At 36.7% G+C, this 26,673-nt stretch overlaps 2 protein-coding genes across 2 annotated transcripts; both read right to left on the reverse strand.

Annotated features, from left to right (window-relative positions):
- Positions 1 to 334: 334 nt before the first annotated feature.
- On the reverse strand, positions 335 to 1,602 carry LOC113352940 (putative F-box protein At5g55150). Its single transcript, XM_026596685.1, has one exon. It carries the CDS (start codon positions 1,332 to 1,334, stop codon positions 369 to 371), a length of 966 nt encoding a protein of 321 aa, XP_026452470.1. The 5' UTR covers positions 1,335 to 1,602; the 3' UTR covers positions 335 to 368.
- A 4,378-nt stretch (positions 1,603 to 5,980) lies between these two features.
- On the reverse strand, positions 5,981 to 7,111 carry LOC113350618 (F-box protein SKIP23-like). Its single transcript, XM_026594756.1, has one exon. The coding sequence runs from the start codon at positions 7,109 to 7,111 to the stop codon at positions 5,981 to 5,983; it is 1,131 nt and encodes a 376-aa protein (XP_026450541.1).
- Positions 7,112 to 26,673: the final 19,562 nt, after the last annotated feature.

Raw genomic sequence — 26,673 nt, forward strand, 5'->3', positions numbered from 1 at the left:
AATAGTTTTACCAAGAACATAAACAAGTCATGAGTGGTTATACTAATCACACATATTGGTAATCCAAATATTTGCAATGAATAACAAATACCAATAAGCCTAGCGATTTCCCTTTCTATTCACAAACCAAGTTTATGAACTACTTACTTTAAACGAATGTAAAACATTGTTTCCTAGGATGAAATCTTCAACTTTACCAATACACATAATCACAATAGCATTCATACGATTATGTCGATGTCTTATATACGAAGTTCAAAAGATAAGCGTTATACTTCGTATTGTATTTCTTAATACTATGTCTAACTAGAGTATAATCATTCATGCTTCGCAGTTATGTTTTCAATATGCACGACTTGAAAGATACGTTAGGGAATGAAACAGTTCAAGTCAAATATTACAGGACTTATTAACTTAAAGAAACCAACTGTTTTGTAAACTGACATATTCGGCTCAGTATCCACTACAAGTTCAAAATACCTCGCAACCAGCAACAGCTCACCAAGCACATCCACCAAATAAAGTAATTCATCAGAATAATAACGATCATAATCTACAAGTATTGTTCGACTTGGTAATGGTCTTCGTAGCGGCGGTGTTGTAATGATTGTCACCACTGGAGATTCACCAGTGACATCACAAATTGCAATAGCCCCTCTCTTGGTTACAGCATAGAATAGTCCTTTGTAGAATATAACATCCTGAGAGTAGCCTTGGGCACCATCAATCATTTTCCATGATTCAAATCCTTTCTTACAATAAACCAGTTGGCCTGTTTCATTCATGATTACTAGAACAATGTACTCATCTGAAGTAGGAGACGAAGAAAAAACTACTTTCTTAATAAAAGAATCAAGAATATCAACAGCACTACATCTGTATGGATCATTTGTAGGCGAATCTCGAAAAAGATACTCTTTACCAACTTTATTAACATCAAAATCCAATACATTTGGGAATGCTGTTAATGGAGGAAGCTGGATTTGAATGCTTGTGAGCGGATTAAAAAGAAATATGCTTGGGTTATTTTCTACCTGAAAAACAAGCCAGCCATGTGAAGAACCACAACAACGGCTCGGAACTGGAGCCTTTGGTAGTGGTAAGTTCAATTGGTAGACCTTGTTTGCCGAGAGATTAAAGAAACGGCAACAATTTCCAGTATAAGGAAGCATTAGCCATGGAAATTGGTAAGGTAAGTAACGATGAGTAGGTGATAAAGTTGAGTGCCAATTTACACAGACTGAACGAAATCTAATGTAATCAATATAGCTGGTTAGCTTATTAGCAATAAGTTGTACCAATTCAGGTTGAAGTTCCGACCAATTCACATCCATTTTGGTTAATAAAGTGAAAAATGAAAGAAATAAACAGATCAAAGAGGTTAAAATTATTCAAATCAGAGAAAGCTGAAGAAAAACCTGGATCAAGAGAAATTGGCTGATCCGGTGATCCGAGAGAGAGATAGGGAAATCTGATTCTTCTATTGGATGATGAGATGAAAAGAAGGATATCGAAGTCCAATGAAAATCAAACACTAATATCTATTTGGATTTTCCGTCGATAGTCTCTCCCTTTTGTCTTTATTATTTTGTAATGAACAGTTGACTTGAGAAGACTTGAAAAGTTGAACCCAATATTTTGTAATGATCTGATTTCCTAATAGGTATCTGATGCATCCATCAATAAGGCTTCTTTATTTGCCTGCGATGTGGATACTAGTTGTCTTGTCCCTGGAGAAGTCCAGTTAGGACTCAATGGAAGGTTGTATTGCTTTCTAAGTTCTAACTAACGATAAATGGACATTCCTTGGTCAATAAATAAATGAAAACAAAAAATTATTGATGAACTTAGATGTGTTGAATTTATAAAATAATATTTGGCTTGAAGCCATATGAAACTGATTAACGAAAATTTCAGAGGGATTTGCTGAAATGAACAGGCCACCGGTAACCCATATCTAGCATCCGGCGCTTTGGATGATTCAGTGATGAGCTTCCGATATCGATTCCTTCATTAAAAATCTTGTGAAGTGAACTCGGATGAATTTTTCTCCGCATGCAAAATCCACAGCCTGGTGAATTCATGATATCAGTGTAAACCTTCCTATACTACACAGCATAAGTTTTACCAAGATCACTCGCTACTGTCAACTGCTGCGTGCATAAATTATACCAAGATCACTCCCTACTGTCAACTGCTGCGTACGAGTTTATCTGTTCCAATAGAGACAGTCGAAATCAGTAAAAAAAGATAAGAAATGTTGCAAAAAGAAATAAATGAATGACGGAATATCATGACATCACCATCATGAGAAAGGTAAAATCATTGCTAAAGAAAGCTGCACCGAGATTCAAAAAGAAAACGAAACCTTGGACAACTCGCATGCATAAATCAAAGAGAATATGTTTCGACTCAATAAAACAATATAACACGTTTAAAATTTTGACGAATCTTGTAGAGAGAACATCTCATTCAGCAAGTAACTGGGTCGGATTAGTCCAAAGAGCACTTCAAAGAAATGAAACCAAGGGGAATGTAAAGTCAGCCCATCCAAACAGATTTATATTCTGTGGATATACACCCCTAGTTAGACTAGCAAACTAAACTTGGACGGCAGGGCATTAGTTAATAGCGTTTCAATTAAGTTCTCAGGTTTTTTTGAGGTTGCATTGACCCCCATTTCTTGTATTTTTCTGATTAATCTTTGCTAGTAATAAAATATTATAGCAAAAACAGCAAACTGAACTTGAACGCCCATTATCAGTTACATTTCATCTGGTGATCCTCGACAGTGAGGATATGAAAACTGGGTATCTTGTTTTCACTTTTCTCTCTATATTAAGCAAAATACCCTTGTGAAGACCCAGAATAACAGCTCTAAGAGGACTCTTCAGAAGATTAAACAATTGAGCCTAGCATTCTGAAAGACAGGTGTATAACAGAACAGTTTTCATCATCTGGATTAAGTTAAAAGCAATAGGGATCAGACGTTCAATAGTGAGTGTTGAGTAGAACTGTGGACCGCCATCTTACGAAGTCCATAAGCAGTCGAATGTATCTAACATAGATGCTTACTGTCTTCAGAAGATTAAACAATTAAACCTAGCATTCTGAACGACAAGTGTATAACAGAACAGTTTTCATCATCTGGTCTAAGTTAAAAGCAATAGCATCAGACGTTCTAGGATAGGTGTTGAGCAGAACAGTTTTCATCATCAGACGTTATATGAACTTTATACTAAGTCCATGTAAAGTTCAATGTATATAACATAGATGCTTACTGATTTTCTTTTTTAGCAATTCGGGGAGAAGGTCAAAACAATTGATATCCAATGTTTTGATTCGCTTGAAGGGTTTCTACTAGGGCCCCTGAGAACTAAAAGTTAAGGAAGAATATAAACAATTATGCTACCCGTCGAGAATGTTTATAAGCTTTATCTACACGACAAGATAAATCAAATATTAAGCAACCGCCTAGTGAAAATCTATTTCATGAGATCAACAAGCACATTTACCAAAACAACAGATAGAATTGTGACAATGAGATCTGGATATGAACTTCCATTCAGAGAAAGGACCTGGATATCGGTTTACCAGTAGCATAACCCAAGCATCTGATCCATTACCTCATTTCCGAAAGCAGACTGTTTCAGAAATTCTTTTACCTGCCATTAGGAAGAAAAGAATAGTCAGATCCCTATAATGTATAGGGAGGAAAAGCTTGTTGTGGCAGGATAAAAAGAGACGAGATCTAGGGAGAATTGATTTAATTTCAAACATCCTTGACTGTCAAATACACTTGTGCATGTTTGACACTATCGCATAGTAAGTAGAAAACACAAGTTCATACAAACATATTACATAGTTAGATAGCCCCAGAACATAGAATACATTGGTTCATATAGAATCCATCATCCCCTAGGTGTATCTAAAAACAGATCATAGGACATCATTTGAATACTGTTTGTTCCACATAAGGCACCTCGAACATGTCCATCTCATAAATCTTATCGGCCAACAACTTGGAGACGGACGACCACGGTCCCAAATCAAGTTTATTTAATTTATGGAAGACCAAGATATACGGGTATGGGGTCTTTCACAATCCTGGATTTGAATAGTCTAGAGCAGAAAGAAGAAAAGCAAAGAAGTGCATTACTGTAAGTTTAAAATATGAAACGAAATTCAATTCTAGGATAATAAAATTCTGGTTAGACTGGGACAGGAAACTAGATGGTCAAACTAGAGTAATGCAGGCAGATAAATTGTTGCTTGGGCTTATGAATCCTTGACTGGGAAAGATCCACAGCAACAACTCCTGGATGAGTGTTCAGGCAGAAGCATTCATTAGCCTTAAAACAAAGTCTGAACCGACAGCATGAAGGTGTAACAGAAGATGCTGGTACTCGAACAATTATCTAAAGCACTTTGAGCAGACGCTAAAACAGAGTCCACAGTTTTTACTCTGTTTCAGGGTTCTAGGTCTGTAAAAATGTTTTAATTTTATTCACTTAAGAGCATTTGTTGTTTATACTGACCATGATTAATCATCGTGCCCATAGTAATGTGAAACAAACACAGATAAGAACATTTAAAAGCCACATTCACAAACAACAAGAGTATACATTTGAAGTATTTGATATACTAGAGAAACCTACTAATATGACACACCAAGCACATGTGACAAGAACTATAGAGGAAATTGTGGTAGCAAACCTGGAACTGTATCAGTTTGAGATTGGCACATATGAGACCAGGCAGCTCTAGCTCACTCAACTTCTTTTCACTTCACATTAGCCCAATAAAACTAGAGTCTTCTGCTATGCGCAGAAATACATGTGACCTGCAGCCACAGTTCTAGAATCCAACATTAAGAACAAGTTAACATTTTGGCCGTTGGATTCCGAAATCCTTTAAAGCATTTCATAAAGTAGACTCACCTATCTCAGCTACTCCACTTCCATGTAAGCCTCACAGTCCGATCGATTTCTGACCCCATTGCAAACCTCCAACCTCCTATCAATTGACATGTGAGTCGCTTCCTCCTCCACTTCCAGGATTCTCAAAGCCAGTAAGAAAAAAGATGACTTCCAACTCAGACTTGTATGTGCAACACCATAGAAACTGCAACTTCATTCAAAATTTTAATCCACACATATATTCTCTCTTTCCTTTGACATAAGAGAAACCCCATATTCAATTTCATGCATATCCACAGCTTCCTTACACATCAGCTCTAGTTCAACTCTTTGTAAAAATAGTAACTCGACTTTTGAGAAAGGCTACAAGGCCAAAGTCAAGTGCAGAGAAACTGCTACTATGTAAACGGGCCGACGAACCCATCAATGGTGTTCTTAATAGATAAAAAAGTGGACTAAGTATCAGCAGATGTGCTGCAAATTTTGATCCTACGACATCAGAGTTCGGACATCCCACAACCAATGAGAAAATTTTGGGAGACCCTGCTCTAATATTCTTTTTCATACAAGCAAAACATGTTCTAGTCACCATACAGATCCTCACAGAGGAAATCACTGAAGAATCAAAATGCTATTACAAGTATTTGAGTAATGCAACCCAAATCAGAGTTAGCATTTATAAGAGGTTCAGGTTTTGGTTCGGAAATCAAAGAATGCTTAATAACCGTACATATAAGAGTTAGCCATAGAGAAGAAGATTATCATATTTGAACTCAAACTGATAGAATCTAAAAAAAAAATGAATAAAAATTAGAACTGAAAAACTCATTCATTATATTAGTAGCTTAAGTACAAAATATAGTTATAACTCTACTGATTGGGATTCCTAAACAATACTAGATTTGAAGGATGTGCGATTTTAAAGGTTCCTTCCTATTACGATAATTACAAGACCACTAGACTAGCAAGAATACTTACTGTTACCCTCCACAACGTAAGATTATACCAGCTGGTCTGGTTAACCATTTTCATCTTGGGACTTTGATGATCAAACTTTCCATTTAACACGGGTAAGGCTTAACCCAAACAGCAGTAGGAGTACAGCGCCATTCACTGTTAGGAAACTTTAATGGCTGAATCCTAGAATTGGCTAAATTAAAAACACCTGTATCAGGATTCCAAGGACTATCATTATATTCACTAACAAAATATATGCAATTCCCTTCACAACCGGAAACCTCAGTCGCTGCTAAACACAATGCAGAGCTTCCCCCACCCACAAACAGCATCCGCTCACCTAAATCGTACACTTCAACCCATTTTGCATAGCTCGATGATGATGACGAAGACGAGGCTGCAGACGTATCTAATCTAAAAACCCGAAATTTACTCGTCTTGATAACATCACTATTCTTAAACTTGGGATCATTCACAACACTAAGATAACGAGCAACCAACAACAATTCACCAAATGAATCCACTAGATAAAACTTGTGAAATAGGTCATCTTTATCCCAATACAGCACCGATATAGATGGTTTGATTACGGTAACTACTGCTGAACCCCCATTAACATCACAAATAGCCAACCATCCAATGATGTTAACACCATAAAATAAACCTTTAAAATAGATAATATCATACCCATAACCTCTAGCTTCCTTAATAACTGACCATGCTTTGTTTCCTTTCTTACAGTAGCCTAATTCAAATCGTTTACTAATACTTGCTAAAGCAATGCAATCACCCCCTTCTTTGGACAACACTATTTTCCGAATACATGACACTTTTGGGAAAATTTTAAACTTTGGAAGAAAGACTTGAGTTCTAGTAATAGGGTTAAAGAGAAGAATGTCTGAATTTTTACCTGAAAGAAGAACAATCAAACCATTGGAAGACCCAACACAACGACCCCATTTACAATCTTCTTCAGGTAATTTCAACCGGTTTTGAAAATCACATTTAGAAGCACCACCTCCACCATTGAAGTAAAACTGGCGACGAGTAGGAAGTTGAGGATCAGTACAAAAAGTAAGCATCAACCATGGTGGTAAATGAGGAGATGAAGGAGACAATAGAGATCTCCATTTTGGACATACCGAACGAAATTTGATGTAATCAGTATCTAGGGTTAGCTTTGATGCTACTAATTCAACTAAATAAGGTGGAAGTTTAGACCAATCGACCTCCATAGAAGATGATTTCTAGGGTTTTTTGTTTGTTGAATGAGGAGAAGGAGAAGAAGAAGACAAGAAGAGGGTTTTTGTTTGGTATGATTGTTTTAATGAACAGTAGAGGTTCTCAATTAAACCCTTGGGGGTAGGTTTAATTGAGTCTTATCAGTGTCAGTCAGAGTCTCTCGTACAAGTTTCTACAACAATGAACAGAAATGCAGAGCCAAGTTTTGAAGTTTGAAAGACCATCACTTTTGAGGGGAAAAGCTTGCTTGGCTCAGATAATCACGTGAACGTGGGAGTACGATGTTTTCTCAAGATGACTAAAATACCCCCAGACCGTTCGTTTTACTTGGACACGTATGATGATGATCTAAGTAAATGTACTTGATCGGTAATAAGATCATCCCTCCTCGGTGGGCATTTTGTTCACCGGAGTCCAGAGGAAAAACAAGATCGACACCAATTTCATGGACAGGATTTTGGTGAAAACGCTTGCTCCCCGTAATTTACCCCCAAGGCAGTCGGAGAGTCACACCGTGCATCCGGGTTTTCATGTGGGACATATCATATCATTTTTTTTAATTTTTTAATTTTTTTTTTGCTGGCTAGAAATCACATTTGGCTAATTAAATTAGGGATCGAGAATTAAGCATGTCATAACACCAGTTTCTCAATCAACGTGGATCGGCTAGATACTAATTTAACCCCCTAATTTTTCTTTCATTCTCGGATAAGACACATCAGGAATGTCAACAACAAGATTATTAATTATCTTCTCCGATGGATTAGTAAACCACGGGTCCTCTAAAAATCTTTCATAAGTTTTCTTCAACAAAGTGTCAGTAATAAAATTTGATTCTATGTATTGATGCACAAGGACAAAATCTTCAAACTTCTCCTTCATGTCAACAATGTCATGGACAAGCCGCTCGAGGTACTATGGAGAAGCAATTTCGCCATTGCGCGGTTGAATGGTATAGGTAGAGTCTACCAACCTCAAACTTTTTGATTCCCAATTGGAGAGCAAGTAACAAAACATCTCTTGCAACCCAAACTTCAGCCACATTACTCTCATTCTAATATATGTACTTAGCAAAGCCTGCCACAAAATAACCTGCATCATCTCTAGCCACCCCTCCAATTTCTGCAAAAAGAGAGTTAGAAGAAGCACCATCTGTGTTTAACTTATAATATCCTGACATGGGGAATTTCCACTTAAATAGTACTTCATTTCACTCGTACAAGTAAAGCTTTCATTTTTTTTTAGTGATTGTAAAGTAATATTCTCCTGCTCTTTTAATGACCAAAGCAAGAGTCTTTAAAGCGACAAACTTCTCATTTTCATGAATTAATTTATTCCTACTGTTCCATAGCACATGAGGGATAATGTAACACCAACTAATACCACCAACAGAAGTGTTCATAGAAATATTTGTTTTAAGTATGTAGGTGACATCACATCCAACTCTATTATCAGACCTGTCATGTCATGCAACTTATTCAAATAGGGGAAACTGGAGAATAATTGAAAAACAAATGGTAAACAGTTTCAAAGTCACAGTTACAAAAGTCACATTCAGGGGTTGAAGAAATACATTTCCGATAAAGAGATTCATTTAGATTAAGTTTGTTGTGGCACAATTTCCACAAAAAGAATTTGATCTTTCGTGGACATTTAATATTCCACAAAAATTTACAGTTAACATTGGTATTGTTCGTACCAACTCTTAGATATTTATAAGCCTCTTTAAAATTTACCCTACCATCTTTCACATGAGCCCGAACTCTCATATCAGTCCTACCCTCACTCGAAGGAACGGCTACGTAATAGATACTTACTTTCACCTCATCAGAGATGAATTGATCAACAACAGACAGATCCCATAGTTTCGTGTTTGGGTTAATTACATCCCTGACAGTAAGTTCATAAACAGTAACATTATTCGAATTAGTGATAGCAGACAATGGAAGTTCATTTATACCAGCACCATACCAGAAATCCACTTGACTCCCATTACCAATACACCACATAAGGTTACTTTTGATAACTTTTTTCCCTTGTATCAAGAATGCATGGGAGAAGAGTAGGAAATCCGTGTCAGATGTTCAACTTCCATAAGTAATCTCATCACAACAAGGCCACCTGCACTGTCATACCTTCTTACCCCTAAGTTTTAAGTTTCAGTTCTCCCTGACTACTTCTATTGGTCACAATGCAGATTCTGTTTGCGCATCATTTTAAAAACTTTTGTTAGCTTTTTTAGAGTACTGCAATTATGTACTGTTATATATATTTATGGGACAGGGTACTTTGTGCTCATTTAAGACTCATTATTCAGAAATTATTTTCAAGCATTATTGACCTTCAATATTATTGGTTTTCAGGTTGCTTTATAAGTTTTTTTAAGAGTGCAAGAGTTATGTATTCTGAGTTGTTATCTACTCTGTACTGAACAAGTAACCGGATAATTTTCTAGTACAATCATTATGTACTCTATTTTTCTCGGGTGAATGCACTGCATAAATGTTACAATATGTCACACCTATGCACTGCATAAATGTTACAGTATATCATTATAATTGTCCAAGATTGTTTGTGACCATAAGCACAGAGTACCTGGATATATAATTTGTTGAGTACAGTCATTATGTACTTCGTATCTTTCTAGGTGACAGAAAATGTTACATAAGACACACCAAACACACATATGCACTCTACATACTTTGGACTTTTACCATCCAACAACAAGTCAAGATTTTTATAAAGCGAAACAACTGCACATAGATTAAAGACAAACACCACAGTTGTTATCAAAATATCTAAGAACAATTAGTAAACTTGGAATATATCAAAAACGACTAGTAAACTTATAATATATTCTAGGATAAATTTTAGTGTACAGTCCTAATCAGTGTTTCATATATGTAATGTCAGATATTAGCTTAAAAACCACTTGGACCATTAAGATTCCAACTCTGCTCAGGAGGAGTTGTTGTAGAGAGTATCTTGCATGCTAAAGAGATCTTTTTCTTTTGTATTTTAACTTGGATTTGTTCATCATCCCCCAAGCTCATTCGCATTCTATCATTGACTTCCTAATTTGCAAGTTTTTTCATGAAGTGCATGACACATAGTGCACAATCTGGACAGTCTCCCTGTTAAGGTGTTGGGTAACTGATCAAATTTATTTTGCGTACTTGTGGAAGGCCGCGGCGCATCAAGTTTTCATTAATTGATAACAAGCAGAATTCTGCCATACATTTAGCATCATCGAGACACTGGTCTTTGGATACAACTTCCCAAGTGTTGTAGTGGTGGAATTCTCCTTTTTTGCAGTCACACACAAGCAGCGTCCAATGCACGTCTTGATGTGAAATTGGAATAAGAATCTTCGTGGTTCCTTCCTCCATTTGACTGATGGGTACATTGAAAACACATTTTGCTGCTATTTGATACAATGGGTTACTTGCATAAAACTGAAAAAAGAAAGAAAAATATGTGAAAATGGTTACTTTTTTTCATTAGTATGGTAAATATGTACTGAAAATCATAGTGTAAAACACATATATGAAAGCATAATAAATGTTACAACATTAAAAAAATGTTTTATTTCATTTAGTACGGGAGATATGCAATTCAAATTCTCAATATCTAAAACAAAGTGAGCATGAAGTCGATTTTTTCAACAATATGAGAAATATGTACTGCACTTATCAAAAACAAGATTCATTTTGTTTGTCAAGATAAATAGGAAAACGTACCCATCCAGATGCATCAGTGTGCAATACTGGTATGTACCTTTTCTTTGCTCCACCATTTCCTCATTCTGAAATGTTTTCTTCAGTTGGTATTGCCAGTAATTTATAAGATCTTCCTCTAAAGCTCTGTTGTACCAAATCTTCAAGTGTCTCTGCAAATAATATGAGATGACCAACTGCAGTAGGAACTTTCCATGCACTGGAGCTGCAAATTCAAATAATCAAAATCATTTATAAGTTTGATCCTAAACGAATTACATAATGTATGTTTATGCAATGGACATATCCATGAGAGACTCACATTGAGGTTTCTTTGTCAAAAAAAGGAGATAGAATATGTATTTCTTATGGAATCAACTTTTTATAGAACGGAGATTTCTTTAGCTTCAGAAACTTGCGTGTCGTCTTCAATTTTTTTAGGATATTCTTTAAGATTTGGACCACAATTAGCTTTACTCTTTTTCACATTCTCGTTATCCTTTTGCTGAACTTTCTATGTTGGGCAAGCTTGTTTGACTGGGGTTTCAGCTTTGGATTTTGGTTTTTGCCTTTTAATTCCTGACAATCCTTTGCTACTCCCGAAATCAGGATCAACTATTTTTTGTGGGTTGCTCCGAGTTACTGAATTCTGTGGGGTAAATGTGATTTTTGGAGCTTTTTTCTTCTCCTTAGATGAGATAGTCGGCTTTTTTATCTTTCTTGAAGCAATTTCCTTCTCCTTTACTGACATACTTAACTTTTTCTTCTCTATTGCTCTGACTTCCTTATCCTTTGTAGCGAGAATATCCACGAGTCTCTTGCCAAGTGGTACGTCATTCTTCTCTGGTGTCTGACTTACCCCAGGTTCCTTATCCTTCAATATAACATAAACGTAAAAAATAAATGAAATGAAAAAAACGAAAAAATGAATAGAATAACACATATGTATTGCTGGATTTCTTTCAGTACAGAACATATGTACCCTTAGTCTCAATGAGTACAAAACATATGTATTGTTGGATTTTTCCATGTTATATAACAAATTGCATGTTACTTTCCACTTTTTGCTAATTATAATTAACTTCTGTAGCTCAACAAGAATTTCGAGAGTCTCAGCGTATGCATTAGATTTTTTGGCGCTTTTAATCTCCTTTAATCGAGCTTCATCTCCCTTTTCAGCATCTAAAACTGGAGATGTCTATGGAATCGGCAGTTGCAAATTTTTTGGTAACATGTTAAAGTGTTATTAGTAAAAAAGACGTATATGGATTAGAGATATAGATGTAGTTGCGTACTAAATTCTTCACAACACTCACTGATTCTTTGTGTTCCTTTCTGTCATTCTTAATTTTCTTCTTCTTCCATACTTCATTGAATGGAATGGCATCCCAAGGTTTCCTTGTTTCCTGCATTTTTTTTGAAACAAATCAGATCTTTTTTTATTCCGAAACATGCTAACAATATTTTGGGTACTATAGAATATATGTAATAAGTGTTAACAAGTTCATACCTTTTGTGCAGGTTGCTGAAGTTCAGCTTTCTCAGTTGTAGGATTCGTATGAGCTTGTTTGGGTGCAGCTAAGTCATCTGCCAAAGCTTCATTGGGTATAAGTGCAGTATTGATTTGAGGTTGCTTAGCTGAGGGATTCATTTAATATGATGATGCTATAACAACTGGATCTTCATTAGGCGCAGACGCAGGTGCAAGATGGATTTGAGGTGGATCAGGTGCACCTAGATCAACTACAAGTTGTTGCACCTCTTCTCCATTTTCAACATTTTGATCTTTTATCCTTAAACCCAAGTCAAAAGTTGGTCGCGAAACTTGTGAGAGAGGATCCAAATATTTAGCATAATAATTATCAAAAATTTGAGTTGGGTATAATTTTTCCATGCTTTCTAAACTATCAGTTGATGGGTAGTCTACTAGATCAAGAGTACCTAGAGACGATAAAGCATCTCCTTCACCTTGTAGATATCTAAATACCTTGGTATAAATACCTTTTCCATGGATGGCAAGGTCAATGAGTCTCTCCATCGGTACTGAATGCATTTTTTTTCAGACTCGGTAGCTCACAAACCAAGGGCATAAAGTGCATACGCGGCAACATGTCTCTCTCTAAGAGAACTAATTTCCGCTTTTATGTTCCCAGAGCTTGTGTCGCTGCTGTTTGTTGGAGTTCAACTTTTTTAGTTTGTTTCAACATAAAGTGATTTTTTTTGTTCAGGATTGCAGATATGTACTTGTACGGTTTTCAGTATTATATATAGAATATATATTGACAAGTTGCAACAACAATTTTGTTTTTTAAAAACACAAACTAATACTAGAAGAATTATAAAACTTAACAGTGACAGTTCTGGCACGCTCTTTCATCTTTTTCTCTAAATCAGATCGAGCCCAAATTTTAAACTGCGAAACTTCAACGTATTGTGTGAGATTTTCTTCAAAGCTCCAATAACAGGCATAGTTGGAGTAGCATTTTCCTGTTCATTCGTTGTTTATCGCGTATCAACTGGAATTTCCTTTGGACTTTCTATTCTTAAGGGAGTAGTTGCTGATGGAATAATGTCGTCTAAATTACCACTCAAATGAGTGTCGTCTTCTGAGCTACTTCTAGATTCTTCATCTTCTGAGTTTGACTGTGGAAGTGGGTAAGATCCGTGATATATAACATTCAAAATTTATTCTAGCTTACTCACATCAGTGGGGAGGCCCTATTTCCTGCTCAGTAACTCGCCCCATTTTGATGTGATTGTAAGCCTCAAATCCTCATCCTTAATTTTATGTACTAAAATTAATAGTGCATAACATACACACACAATCATTTGGTTAAACATAAAACTAATTTTATGATAGTGTCTAAAACAAATAATTTCATGTATGAAAATATAAAAAAGTATATTTCATCAGTTTTGAGATATGTAATGGTGCATCATTGTCTCCTAAACCAAAAAAACAAGCAGCATAATGATATAAAACTGGTCCTAGTAATATATACTGTTTCTTGGGGGCTTAGTGTGTATTGCGAAGTCTTCATGTCCTTTAGGAACTCCACAAATATTTCTCTGATATTCCACCTTGCCGCTCTCGGCAGGTATCGATCATCTGGTAATTTCAGTGGTGTCACCAAGTGAGTATTCTCCGCGTACAAAAAGTGTATCAAAATAACATCAATAGAATCAAATACAGACTTAAATTGACAGTACATTATGTTATAGCACTGCTCGGTCGAATTCGCATGCGTTGCTATCTCAAGCATGTTTGTCAATATTAGTGATCAAAACTATAAGTCTTGATCTAGTCTACTATAGCTAAGTATCAGATTAGGATAGAAAGTGTAGTTCAGCTCAAGAAATCCATGGCGATCATCATACAAGACGAAGAACTACTCAAGGAAATGGTGGAACTTCATCGACTAAAACGTATATGGAGACTTGAACTTATCTATCACTCAAAAGTCTATCCACTCTATCTATTATCTTGAGACACAAGTCGTTTTGCTATATAGACTTTGATTATACACATTTGCTATTTCGAGCCGAGTTTATCTCGCTTATCTATTTCGCGAAATATGTGTTGGTAAACTTTTTCCTTGGCCAAGTTCATCTTTACCTAGTGACGAAAGTCATGTTAAGTTTCAATCACTTGAAAATGGCTTTGACGAAAAATGGTTTGTGAATAACAACTATATAACGTCCTCTAAGAATGTTTCAATGATTAAAATGAGAGTTTAGATTATATAAACAGTGTTGGATATAAGCATTGTGTGGTAACACATACATGCATAGGTCCTTATTCTTTGAACCATAGTATACGTACTTTGTTGATCAGGAAAACCAGAACAAGGGTCCGCGAACCCAGTCCGCGAACTGTCGGAGGTTCTCATCCCGAGAAAATATGCTGGAGTTTGTAAACTCCTTCCGGGTACTTAAGTCCGCGAACTTAGTCCGCGTACTTGGGTTGGTTATTTCTAAAGATGATTATTTATGAACTTATACTTATATAAACTAAGGAATGCAATTTGCAAACTGTGGCTACAAAGTTCATGAATCGATTCGAGTGAATCAAATCGTTTTTGCTTCGATTGTGTCTTGTATACTTCTATAAGATCTAAGCAATTGAACAACTCTCTAAATAGTTCATTTGAACTAGTTACGGTGAAGAAGAATATGGTTGATACGAAAATGCTCATATGGCTAACCATTTGGTTAACTATTGTTGAACCAACAAATGTACATGTTTGGGTACGGTTACACAAAGCTAAAACGTGCATTTCATTTGTATGTAACAAGCTAAGTTTTCGATCTAACGGTTGAAAGATATTAGCTTGAATCTAATCAGGTTTTCATCTAAAGGTGAATATTGAATGCTTTGTTACCAAGATAACATTGATTGCAAACCCTGATTTGAAAGACTATATAAGGGAGAACTCTAGCAACTGGGAACCTAATCCCCACACATCCTGTGTGATACTAGTTGTATAAGCTATAGTGGATTCTCCTTTAACCTTAGGTTTCTTCGAGACCCTGTAGGTGAATGACTTGAAGACTTCATTGGGATTGTGAAGCCAGACCGATACTACTTTCTCGTAGTTGTGTGATCTGATCTTGCTGTTTCTATCGTAAAGATTGGCTTGAGATTGATATCTCTGATAGGCAAGATATAAAAGTAATCACAAAAATCTTCGTCTCATCGTTTGTGATTCCACGATATCTTCTTTCGCCGCGTCGATTAAGATTGTTGTGATCTGATTGATAATACTGAGTTGTTCTTCGGGAATATAAATCTGGTTTATCAATTGGCTCATGTTCACCTTGATTTATCAAAGACAGAACAAAACTCGTAGGTATTTCTGTGGGAGACAAATTTATCTATTATCGTAGACTTTTCTTTGTGATACAGATTTGTTTATTAAAGTCTTCGACTTTGGGTCGTAGCAACTCTTAGTTGTGGCTGAGATCAACTAAGGGAATCAAGTACGTGGCATCCTGCTGGGATCAAAGACGTAGGAGCATAACTGTACCTTGGATCAATGTGAGATTGATTGGCGTTCAACTACAGTCCAGACCAAAGTTAGTTTGTAGTAGGCTAGTGTCTGTAGCGGATTAATACAGTGTGTGTTCAATCTGGACTAGGTCCCGGGGTTTTTATGTATTTGCGGTTTCCTTGTTAACAAAACTTCTGGTGTCTGTGTTATTTCTTTCCCGCATTATATTTTGTTATATAATTAAAATATCACAGGTTGTGCGTTTGAATCAATCAATTAGAATATCCAACCTTCGGTTGTTGATTTACATTGATTGATACTTGAACACTGGTCTTTGGTACCGTTCAAGTGATGTCTCTTGTATTCGATTAGACTCGCAGATTTCTATTTGCTTGAGTAAGAATTGAATCGAGAAAGAGAGATATAACTCTTTGATATACTTTATTAAGATTGAGTCTAGTTGATTCTCTTGAAAGTATATTGGAGTTAGTCCATACATATTGCTAATCGAAATATTGGGTGTGGTTGTTGTACCCCCGCCTTTTCAATTGGTATCAGAGCAGGCAAACACATTAAAGACCTTATAAGTCTGTGTTTGTAGTGATCTGACTCTATGGACAAGAGTACTAATTCTGATAAACGCGTCACCAGAAATAAAAGTTTTGTCTTGATTCCATCTATCAAAGAGAAAGATTCATCGATCTCAAATATAGACCAACCTTGTGTTCAGACGAGACAGACAGACACTGACATGCGCTATCCCGATTACCTTTCAAAAGAGTCTATCTCTATTAATGAAAGAGAAACAGCTGAAGAGAGTGAGTTGATTCTAAATCTTGTTAGAATCCAAGCTGATAGATTTAATCGGTTGAAAAACCATGTCAATTTTCTCCTTGGTGTAGTAAGAGACTGTAATTTCAGAGAAAATACTGAAGATCACTCTTCACGTATGCTTCTCGAGGCAAGCCTTAAAAAGGATGCTTTGGAAATTGAACATCGCTTGAGTAAACTCTCAATTCAAGGATTCTCTAAGCAGTCTAATATACCAAGTACTTCTGCTACAACTAGGAAAGTTCCAACTCCAGAAGTAAAATCAGAATCCCTTCCTATCAGAAAAGATGTGTTAGTCACCTCCTCTAATCAAGGACGTTCCACATCACATGGAAGGAAGAAATCTCCAAGCAAGGCAGTTAAGACTGCACTTTCTAATCACCCTTGTGATTAGAAAGTATGTCTCTTTTGTGAAGAAAAAAGTTTTGTTAAACAAAAGGAAAACTCTAGGTTGAATAAAAATTCCTTTGTTCGACTTTAACACACCTTAGACTTAATTCTCAAAGGTGTAACTGACATTTGTATGTCTAAGCCAATTGGTTTTTGTACTTACCATGTGTATGCTACCGGGAAAGTCAATTCTATGAGTTCCTCAAACGTTCAGAAGCAGAACAGACGCCTCAACAAAAATAGTCTAAGAAAAGATCAAGTCTTTTCTTCTGTTAGAGGAGATAACAATATCTTTGATGTGAACAAAATTCCAGGAGAAAGGGGAAAAAATGATGATGTAAGAGATAACCTGAAGAAGATAATCAAAAGTTATAAAGAAATTGTCAACAGACTGTCTACCTCCTCAAGTCAAAATTCTTCTGGTAAGAACTTAAACTATGTCTCGTATTTTGATGACAAAAAGTTTATATGATAATTTCTCACATCAAAAGGGATTCCTTCCTAGATATGAAAGAAAAAAGAGACTTGATCGTAAACACAATTCTTTTAATGAGCTCAGAGCTCATACTTGTGCTAATTAATCACAAGGGTTAAAGAACTTACTCATAAAAATCCTGTTGAGTGAGATGTGTTAATAATCAGGTATACTATTGGCGAAATTGCTTCTGTTTAGTTGGGTTATTTTCTTATCGTCCATAGCTAAACTATTGTTTGCAGACAAGTTTTGCTTAAGTATTGTTTGTGTCAAAAGTTGCTCCTTGTTGTTCTCTTGTTTTTAAAAGAAGTTTTATTTGCAACTATGATGTCTGCTACTCTTGTGCTCTAAATTTCTTCTCTGAAATTATGAAATTTATTGAGCCATTTATGAATTATCATGTAGCAAAAGTTTTTAGTTTTTTTTTGGGTCAAGTTGTACTCGAACGGATACCCGTGTTCTGGTACGAGTCAACTGTTTGAAAACCCTAAAAACTTCTTCCCTAGAAAACCTTTTAAATACCAATCCTTTGAGTATCGTACGCATACTCTGGGTGTTATTTCCTTTTTGTCAAGAATGTCATCCTCTCCTCCTTCACGTTCTTGTGGGTTTGCAAGAGGTTTTCTTGATAAAGATATAGGTTTCGAGTCAAAAGGGAGGAAAAAAGGAACCCTTGTAGAAGATGATCATCCCAATGCCTCATATTACTATGCCTATACTCATGAGGATGTTGATAAGGAAGATATGGATTCTGCTGAAGTGGTTCATGATTTTCTTAAATACTTTGAGGAATCAAAACTGCAGCTCGTTGATACTTTGAAAAGTCTTGATGTGTTAAAAACTGAATTGAAAAAGGTTACCTCTGACCTTGGTCTCATAGAATATCACAACAATGATATTCTCAAAGAGAATCTCTTCTATGAAGATGCAAAGGATGCTGTCAATCACAAGCTCAAAGACCTCAAGACTCATGAGGATAGTGAACCGTCTATTTGACTTCAGTTTGTATCCGGCTTTGGCATAGGAGTCTGTTCCTGTTTTTTAGCTTGTTGATTTTGTTATTCGCCTAGTAAATATTCTTTTCTTGTTTTATTTAGAAGAATAACTAGAATTTGGAATAGACATTATTGTGATTACACATAGCTATGTCCAACGTTCTCATCTTCATGTTTTTAGGTTTATTTGTTTAAATTCTAAAATTGTTGGGAAGATGATTTTTGCAGTTTTAATCTTATGGTTTTATATATTGCAATATGTTATGGGATATGTGTGTTTTCTTCCGTGAACTGTGATTGTCCCATACCTTGTCAAAAGTTAAGTCTTTCGTAAGTCGATATGCATGTATTGATAAAAGAATGAATGAGCTTTTGATATCACAAAAGTTTGAAGCCTATTATGTCATTATTGATGGAAGATAGGATGAACTTTTGTTTGCGAGGATTATGTCTATTGTATGTTATTGTGTAAATGGTGATGCAAAATAGAATGAATCCTTGTCTATTCCGCGGTATTGATCTTCCCTGATCCAATTTTATGTATATACTGTGAGGCTCCGTAAGTTCACTTGTGTTGATCATGACCAATTAAATTGATCACACTCTTGTGGTAATTTAGTTGTGTATTCCGATTGAATTAATCATGGGTTTTCTTGTGGTTAACTTAATTGAGTATTATTTGGATTGAAATTCATATTCGTATGTGATTTGTTATGTCCAAATAAATCCTTCTTTTCTCACGAAATTGAGGTCGCTCTTGTTGTTCTTTCAGGAATGACATTTTACGGGGGAGAGTTCTTAATTAAACTTGTTCTTAATTGCCAAATCTTTGTGGGGAGTGCGGCTGTGGAATATTATAGGAGTTATCTTGTATCTTTATAAACTCCTTGATGAAAGCATTTAGCTTCGACTATATGATTGCATCTAAATAAGTTGATATGCTTTTGTTCATGAAATGTCTCTACGTAAATTTTGATTAGGATCCCGTTCTTGTACCTTTGCCAATTTTATTGACAAAAGGGGGAGAATTAATGTGTAGTTCACACTACAAATACATATGATTTTCGGATCATTATGTAAGGGGGAGTGGTTTCCATGTGAGATGAAGTATTGACTAAGGGGGAGTGATACATATCACCATAGTATTGTTGTCAAAGTTGTGATACAATTGAACTTTGATGTTTCATAATGATACTATGACACTGGATAACAATGATCGATAATTCTGTTTTCTCATTGTTATAGATAAGGATTTTCAACAACGATGATGATAAACTTACAACCTTTGGAATCATTGGAGTACTTGGAAGTGACGAATATTTCGAGTAATGTTGAAGATTAGGCATGTGGAATAGGAGCTACAAAAGTTTATTTATTTATTTTTGTATTCCATACGTATTGATAGTTTTGTTACTAAAATTGACAAAGGGGGAGATTTTTAGAGCACTGCTCGGTCGAACTCGCATGCGTTGCTATCTCAAGCATGTTTGTCAATGATAGTGATCAAAACTATAAGTCTTAATTTCTAGTCTACTATAGCTAAGTCTCGGATTAGGATAGAAAGTGTAGTTGAGCTTAAGAACTCCATGGCGATCATCATACAAGACGAAGAACTACTCAAGGAACTGGTGGAACTTCATCGACTAAAAGGTATGTGGAGACTTGAACTTATATATCACTCAAAAGTCTATCTACTCTATCTCCTATCTTGAGACACAAGTCGTTTTGCTATATAGAATTTGATTATACACATTTGCTACTTCGAACCGAGTTTATCTCGCTTATCTATTTCGCGAAATATGTGTTGGTAAGCTTTTGCCTTGGCCAAGTTCATCTTTACCTAGTGACGAAAGTCATGCTAAGTTTCAATCACTTGAAAATGGCTTTGACGAAAAATGGTTTGTGAATAACAACTATATAACGTCCTCTAAGAATGTTTCAATGATTGAAATGAGAGTTTAGATTATATAACCAATATTGTATATAAGCATTGTGTGGAAACACATATATGTATAAGTCCTTATTCCTTGAACCAAAGTATGCGTACTTTGTTGATCAGGAAAACCGGAACAAGAGTCCATGATCCCAATCCGCGAACTGTCGGAGGTTCTCATCCCGAGAAAATCTGCTGGAGTTTGTAAACTCCTTCCGGGTACTTAAGTCCGCGAACTTAGTCCGCGTACTTGAGTTGGTTATTTCTAAAGACGATTATTTGTAAACTTATACTTATATAAACTAAGGAATGCAATTTTCAAACCGTGGCTATAAAGTTCATGAATCGATTCGAGTGAATCAAATCGTTTTTGCTTCGATTGTGTCTTGTATACTTCTATAAGATCTAAGAAATTAAAAAACTCCCTAACTAGTTCATTTGAGTCATTTGAACTAGTTATGGTGAAGAAGAATATGGTTAATATGAAAGTGCTCATATGGCTAACTATTTGGTTAACTATTGTTGAACCAACAAATGTACATGTTTGGGTACGGTTACACAAACCTAAAATGTGCATCTCATTTGTATGTAACAAGCTAAGTTTTCGATATAACGGTTGAAAGATATTACCTTGAATCTAATCAGGTTTCCATCTAACGGTAAATATTGAATGCTTTGTTACCAAGCTAACATTGATTGCAAACCCTGATTTGAAAGACTATATATGGGAGAACTCTATCAATTGGGAAACCTAATCCCCACACCTCCTGTGTGATACTACTTGTATAAGCTAGAGTGGATTCTCCTTTAACCTTAGGTTTATTTGATACCTTGTAGGTTAACGACTTGAATACTTTATTGGGATTGTGAAGCTAGATCGATACTACTTTCTCGTAGTTGTGTGATCTGATCTTGCTGTTTCTATTGTACGAGTATAATCGTAAAGATTGGCATGAGATTGATATCTCCGATAGGCAAGATATAAAAGTAATCACAAACATCTTCGTCTCATCGTTTGTGATTCCACAATATCTTCTTTCGCCGCGTCTATTAAGATTATTGTGAGGTGATTGATAATACTAAGTTGTTCTTATGGAATATAAGTTTGGTTTATCAATTGGTTCCTGTTCACCTTGATTTATCAAAAGACGGAACAAAACTCGTAGGTATTTTTGTGGGAGACAGATTTATCTATTACCGTAGACTTTTCTGTGTGATACAATTTGTTTATTAAAGTCTTCTACTTTGTGTCGTTGCAACTCTTAGTTGTGGGTGAGATCAACTAAGGGAATCAAGTACATAGCATCCTGCTGGGATCAGAGACGTAGGAGCATAACTGTACCTTGGATCACTGTGAGATTGATTGGGGTTCAACTACAGTCCAGAACGAAGTTAGTTTGTTGTAGGCTAGTGTCTGTAGCGGCTTAATACAGTGTGTGTTCAATCTGGACTAGGTCCCGGGGTTTTTATGTATTTGCGGTTTCCTTGTTAACAAAACTTGTGGTGTATGTGTTATTTATTTTCCGCATTATATTTTGTTATATAATTGAAATATCACAGGTTGTGCGTTTGAATCAATCAATTAGAATATCCAACCGTTGGTTGTTGATTTACATTGATTTATACTTGAGCATTGGTCTCTGGTACCGTTCAAGTGATTTCTCTTGTATTCAATTAGACTCGCAGATTTCTATTTGCTTGAGTAATAATTGAAGCGAGAAGAGAGATATAACTCTTTGATATACTTTATTAAGATTGAGTCTAGTCAATTCTCTTGAAAGTATATTGGAGTTAGTCCATACAGATTGCTAATCGAAATATTGGGTGTGGTTGTTGTACCCCCGCTTTTTCACATTAAATACGTACTTAAAAGAAAACTTGAACTACACGATCATACCAACAAATAGACAACACAAAGTTCACGCACATGTCTCGATGGTACTCCCAATTTGCGACTATATCCTCAGAAATGGTATGCCCAGTTGCATTGAGCATATTATTAATTGAAGACATCAAAATTCGATATATCAAAATTCCATGTTACTTCATGTAAATTCAAACACTAGTGGACATATCGAATTTTGATAAGAATTGGCGTGCATGGCTCTTCTCCTTTGAAGTATAAAGTAGTGACTCTTTTCCGTCTTGTTCATTGCAGTTATTCAAAAGAGAACAGTAACATAAGGAATTCTTGTTTAAATAAGATGTCACCTGGAGATGTTTCTGTTGCTAAACCAGGAAGTTCAAATGATCCTAAAGATAGACCGAACATAAATGATGAATTCTTCACAATGTCTTACACAACTATGAGGACCCATACCGGTTATATGATAACCCTTCTTACTGATTCGGAAAATGAAGGAGTTGTTCAGTCGATTTCTCCAGATTACGTAATAAGGTTTTGTCTCCAGAGGAAAGAGTATCCAGATTCTTCTATTAACTTCAAGTTTTTCCATAACCCACTGCGCTCTTATGATGGATGGATGAGATACATGATGAGCAATGACCATGTCAGGGACAATCTGATTAAAGCACAAATCGCAAATGCTGTCATGGCGTCTGCAAATCTTCATATTAGGAAAGATGCCGCAGGTTTGATTACTTTCATTTCTAGATGGTGCATGGCCACTCATACAACCATATGTATATGGGGTGAGATGACCATTACTTTAGAGAGTGTGGCTGTTCTGCTGAATCTTCCAGTTGTAGACAATCTTGACTTTAAATTGTCCGACGAAGAATAAATAATGTATGCACTCTAGTTAAGAAGGAAGAAGAATATAATCGGCAGGAAAATGATGAAAAATGCTTATATACTTGGTGGGTGTCTGAATGATTTCCTACGAAACCGAAACCGGATCAGGTATTGAATGCCATGCTCAGTGTTACTGCGTTTTTATCCTTATGGCTGTGTAGAGATGTTTTTGATGATGGCTCCGGCACGAAGGTAATAAGACGTAATCTTGTTACATTTGCCATTAAATTGGCGCAAGGTGTTGCTCTTCCCATAGGCAGCTTCTTCCTTGGTTCCTTGTATTCCCATATGGATTCTCTAGCAGCGGACATGTATGCTTCCAATGGATATATGAAGATAGAATCACATGTTGACATTGCCTTTCTCCAAGCATGGTTGTAGGAGCATTTCAAAGGTTATGATCCTAATCTTGTAGCTTCGTTTTCCAGTATATATGGAGGTGTAAGAATACTTCGTTGGCTGAAGAAGCACCCAAAACCCGGCTTAAGGCTCATTGATTTCTTCGACAACGTGCATGCAGTTAACTTTCTTCCATGGGAACCGGATTACACATCTATAGTTCAGCGGGATATTTATGCTTCCTTCTCGGGCATAAAATTGCATTCTGATGGAGAGAATATGAGTATTGGAGAAATCGTGTTTATGCAAAGTTGTATACCAGGACATGTTCCATATTTCTTCAAGGAATATTTTACTGGGGTTCCTTATAATATTGACAGAGTTGCTCGTCAGATGGGTTTTGACCAGGCAATTCCGTTCCACCGTCCGTTGATGCCCTCGGAAGATCTTTTGAAATATGTTTTCGATAGTAGTGTTTTCGCAACAAAGAAAAGCCTCCCATTCTTGCTCCCAGGAAGAAAGCCGGTGGTAACCCCTAAGTATAAGAAATTCAGGTAGGAGGAGTTCCTTGATCTTCATCAATTCGTGTAGGACGTCGTGACGGATCCACGCGGAAGGCCTTCTTCCAAGACCTTAGAAAAACATAAGCCGTTGAAATCGTTTCCTTCGGGTAAACGAAAATCCTATGGCGAACCGGTTCAGGTAAGAGCTCGTGATTCTAATCAAAGTGGGTGCAGTGCCCAAGAGAAAGAAGTTAGATCAAAGAGGCGTGCAATTGGCATTCGAACGGCTTCGACAACTCCGGTTGTTTTTAATTCTTCGAATATGCAGGCACGCATGATTTTCCTTCTAAATGGCCGAATCATTTAAGTATTTTGGATCTTCCTCACGGAACATCACTCTTTTAATTCAGGGTCTTTGCCAGACTTGCACACGGTCAGAGCATGGCGCCTCCAGAGGAGAAATCTGGTGACACTGAGTCTTTCGAAAGTGAAGATGAAGGAGAAGAGAGTTCAGGGACCGGTGGTGACGAGAAAAGAACTTCTGAGTGTAGTAGCGAATCTAACTCTTCCAGTTAGCCAACAGATGAGTCGGTGAGTTTCACACACGTTTTTCTTCTTGGATTATTTATTATTTTATATGAAATAAATATTCAATTGGTGGTATTACAAAAAGAATCTGCACCTGGAGATAACTCTGAGATGGAGATTAATCATAATGAAGATGTGCCTGCGTCTTCAATCATAGAAACCATATCTATGGATAACCCTGAGATGGAGATTAATCGCAATGAGGATGTTGTTGCGCCTTCAATAGTAGAAACCATATCTGTGGTCGCGGGCGCAATCGTTTCCAAAGAATCTCATGGAGTTGAAGGAGCACTAGTCGTATATTCTGCTGCAGGTGCCATCTTCAACCCTCTATTTTTTGCTCCCTTTGCGGATCACATGTTGATCGGAGGATTCAGTGTGCTGGCCAAGCATGCAGATTTGTATACTCAAATGTGGGAGAAGTATGGACATCTTGCCATAACCAAGAAATGCACAAGCCATATTTCGTTAGCCACGCATGTAGAGGAGGCCTTGTCTTCAATTAATAATATGAGCAATGCAACTGGGCATACCATTTCTGAGGATATAGTCGCAAATTCGAAGTACCATTGAGACATGGTGGTTTTTAGTTCAAGGTTAAAATTGTAAAACCCTGCATTTAATGCGTCGTCATTCTGCAAAGAAACTGAGCCATTTAAAAGTGATGAGTGCTCATGCCTCTTTACTTACATATGTATCGATCAATTCGGTATATTTATATGAAATTTATCCAGAATGATGCGTGTAGCAATAATACCAAGTATTTTGTAAATTTTATCTTCCACCTGCATTACTCACTAATGCATGCATGGTCTGTTGATTATTTATTCTATGCTATGTTCCCCAGCCGAACTCTTAATGTTGACATGACATGACAATTAATGTTCGCTCGCAGCTGAGTAGCATGAATTTCCCCTAGTGTCAGGATTAAGATATGCATGAAAGTACTCAATTAAAGGCACACAAAGTTATGCTTCCCTCTGAAATATAATTAGTGATTTTGTATGAACGCAAAAAATTCACCAGAAATTGATTGATTTTGCGCCAACCCACAAAATTCAATCTTTCTAAACCTAATTTTACTAATTTACAAAAATTAGGTCTTTTTTTGCGGCCTGCGCAATATCTCGAACCCTATTGGTCGATACCAAACCTAGGCAAGCTAGGAAATTGATCCGCCATGGACTAGTAGGAGCAAAATCCTATCAAAAGTAGAAAACTAGAAGTAAAAGAGAAACTGCGGCAAATAAAAGCAGCATCAAAAGGAGGCGCGGATCTGCCACTTGGCAAGCCGGTTTGCCCTAGCAGGCGCTTCCCGTGGCCGGCCCCGTCCCATATTATGGCCTGCTAGACCCTCTTCCGCATCAACCACTCAAAACGCTTTAAATGCGCAACACACACTTTTGATTAAAAGTGAAAGTTGGCTGGCCGCACGCCTAATTCCTTAAGGAATAGAACATGGGCTGCCCATGTCAGTCTCAAAACGATCACGATCATATGTTTTGGCCAGCCAATTCGACGAGCTTAGCTTTCTCCCAGCGCATCCAGACGAACTTCATGATACTCACTAGCGGGCCCACTATAATTCCAACCAATCGGAATTCTTATAGCATGCCAACAACAACCCTAACCGCTAGCCAAAAATAGGCTGGCCATGCGGATAAAAAAGGGTTTAAAGAATTTAAGACCGCATATGCCAGTTTTAAATCAATCGTGGCCGTCCAAATTCTTCGGCCGAATTGATCGACCTTGATTTAATTCCAATCAACGGGCAAGGAGTGGACATGCTCACCAGCGGCCCGGATATAACCCTGGTCGATCGAATTACTCCCTGCCCGCGGCTAACACTTAAAACCGTTAGCACAAAATAGGTTGGCCACACGGCCATAACTACCCCATTACGACCAGCGACATCACACTATTGTCGCAAAATGATCTCAGTCGTCCAACTTCGCTAGCTGAATCGACCGGCCTGGATCTAATTTTAGGCGACCAATAAGATGTCGTCGTGATCACCGTCCATCCCTCTTCCATGAGGA

The sequence above is a fragment of the Papaver somniferum genome, chromosome 2 (genome assembly GCF_003573695.1).
Source record: "Papaver somniferum cultivar HN1 chromosome 2, ASM357369v1, whole genome shotgun sequence".
Taxonomy (NCBI): Eukaryota; Viridiplantae; Streptophyta; class Magnoliopsida; order Ranunculales; family Papaveraceae; genus Papaver; species Papaver somniferum.

Bases quoted from the DNA above. Each gene is read 5' to 3' on its own strand.
- LOC113352940 (XM_026596685.1), bottom strand. From the start codon at position 1,334: ATGGATGTGAATTGGTCGGAACTTCAACCTGAATTGGTACAACTTATT.
- LOC113350618 (XM_026594756.1), bottom strand. From the start codon at position 7,111: ATGGAGGTCGATTGGTCTAAACTTCCACCTTATTTAGTTGAATTAGTA.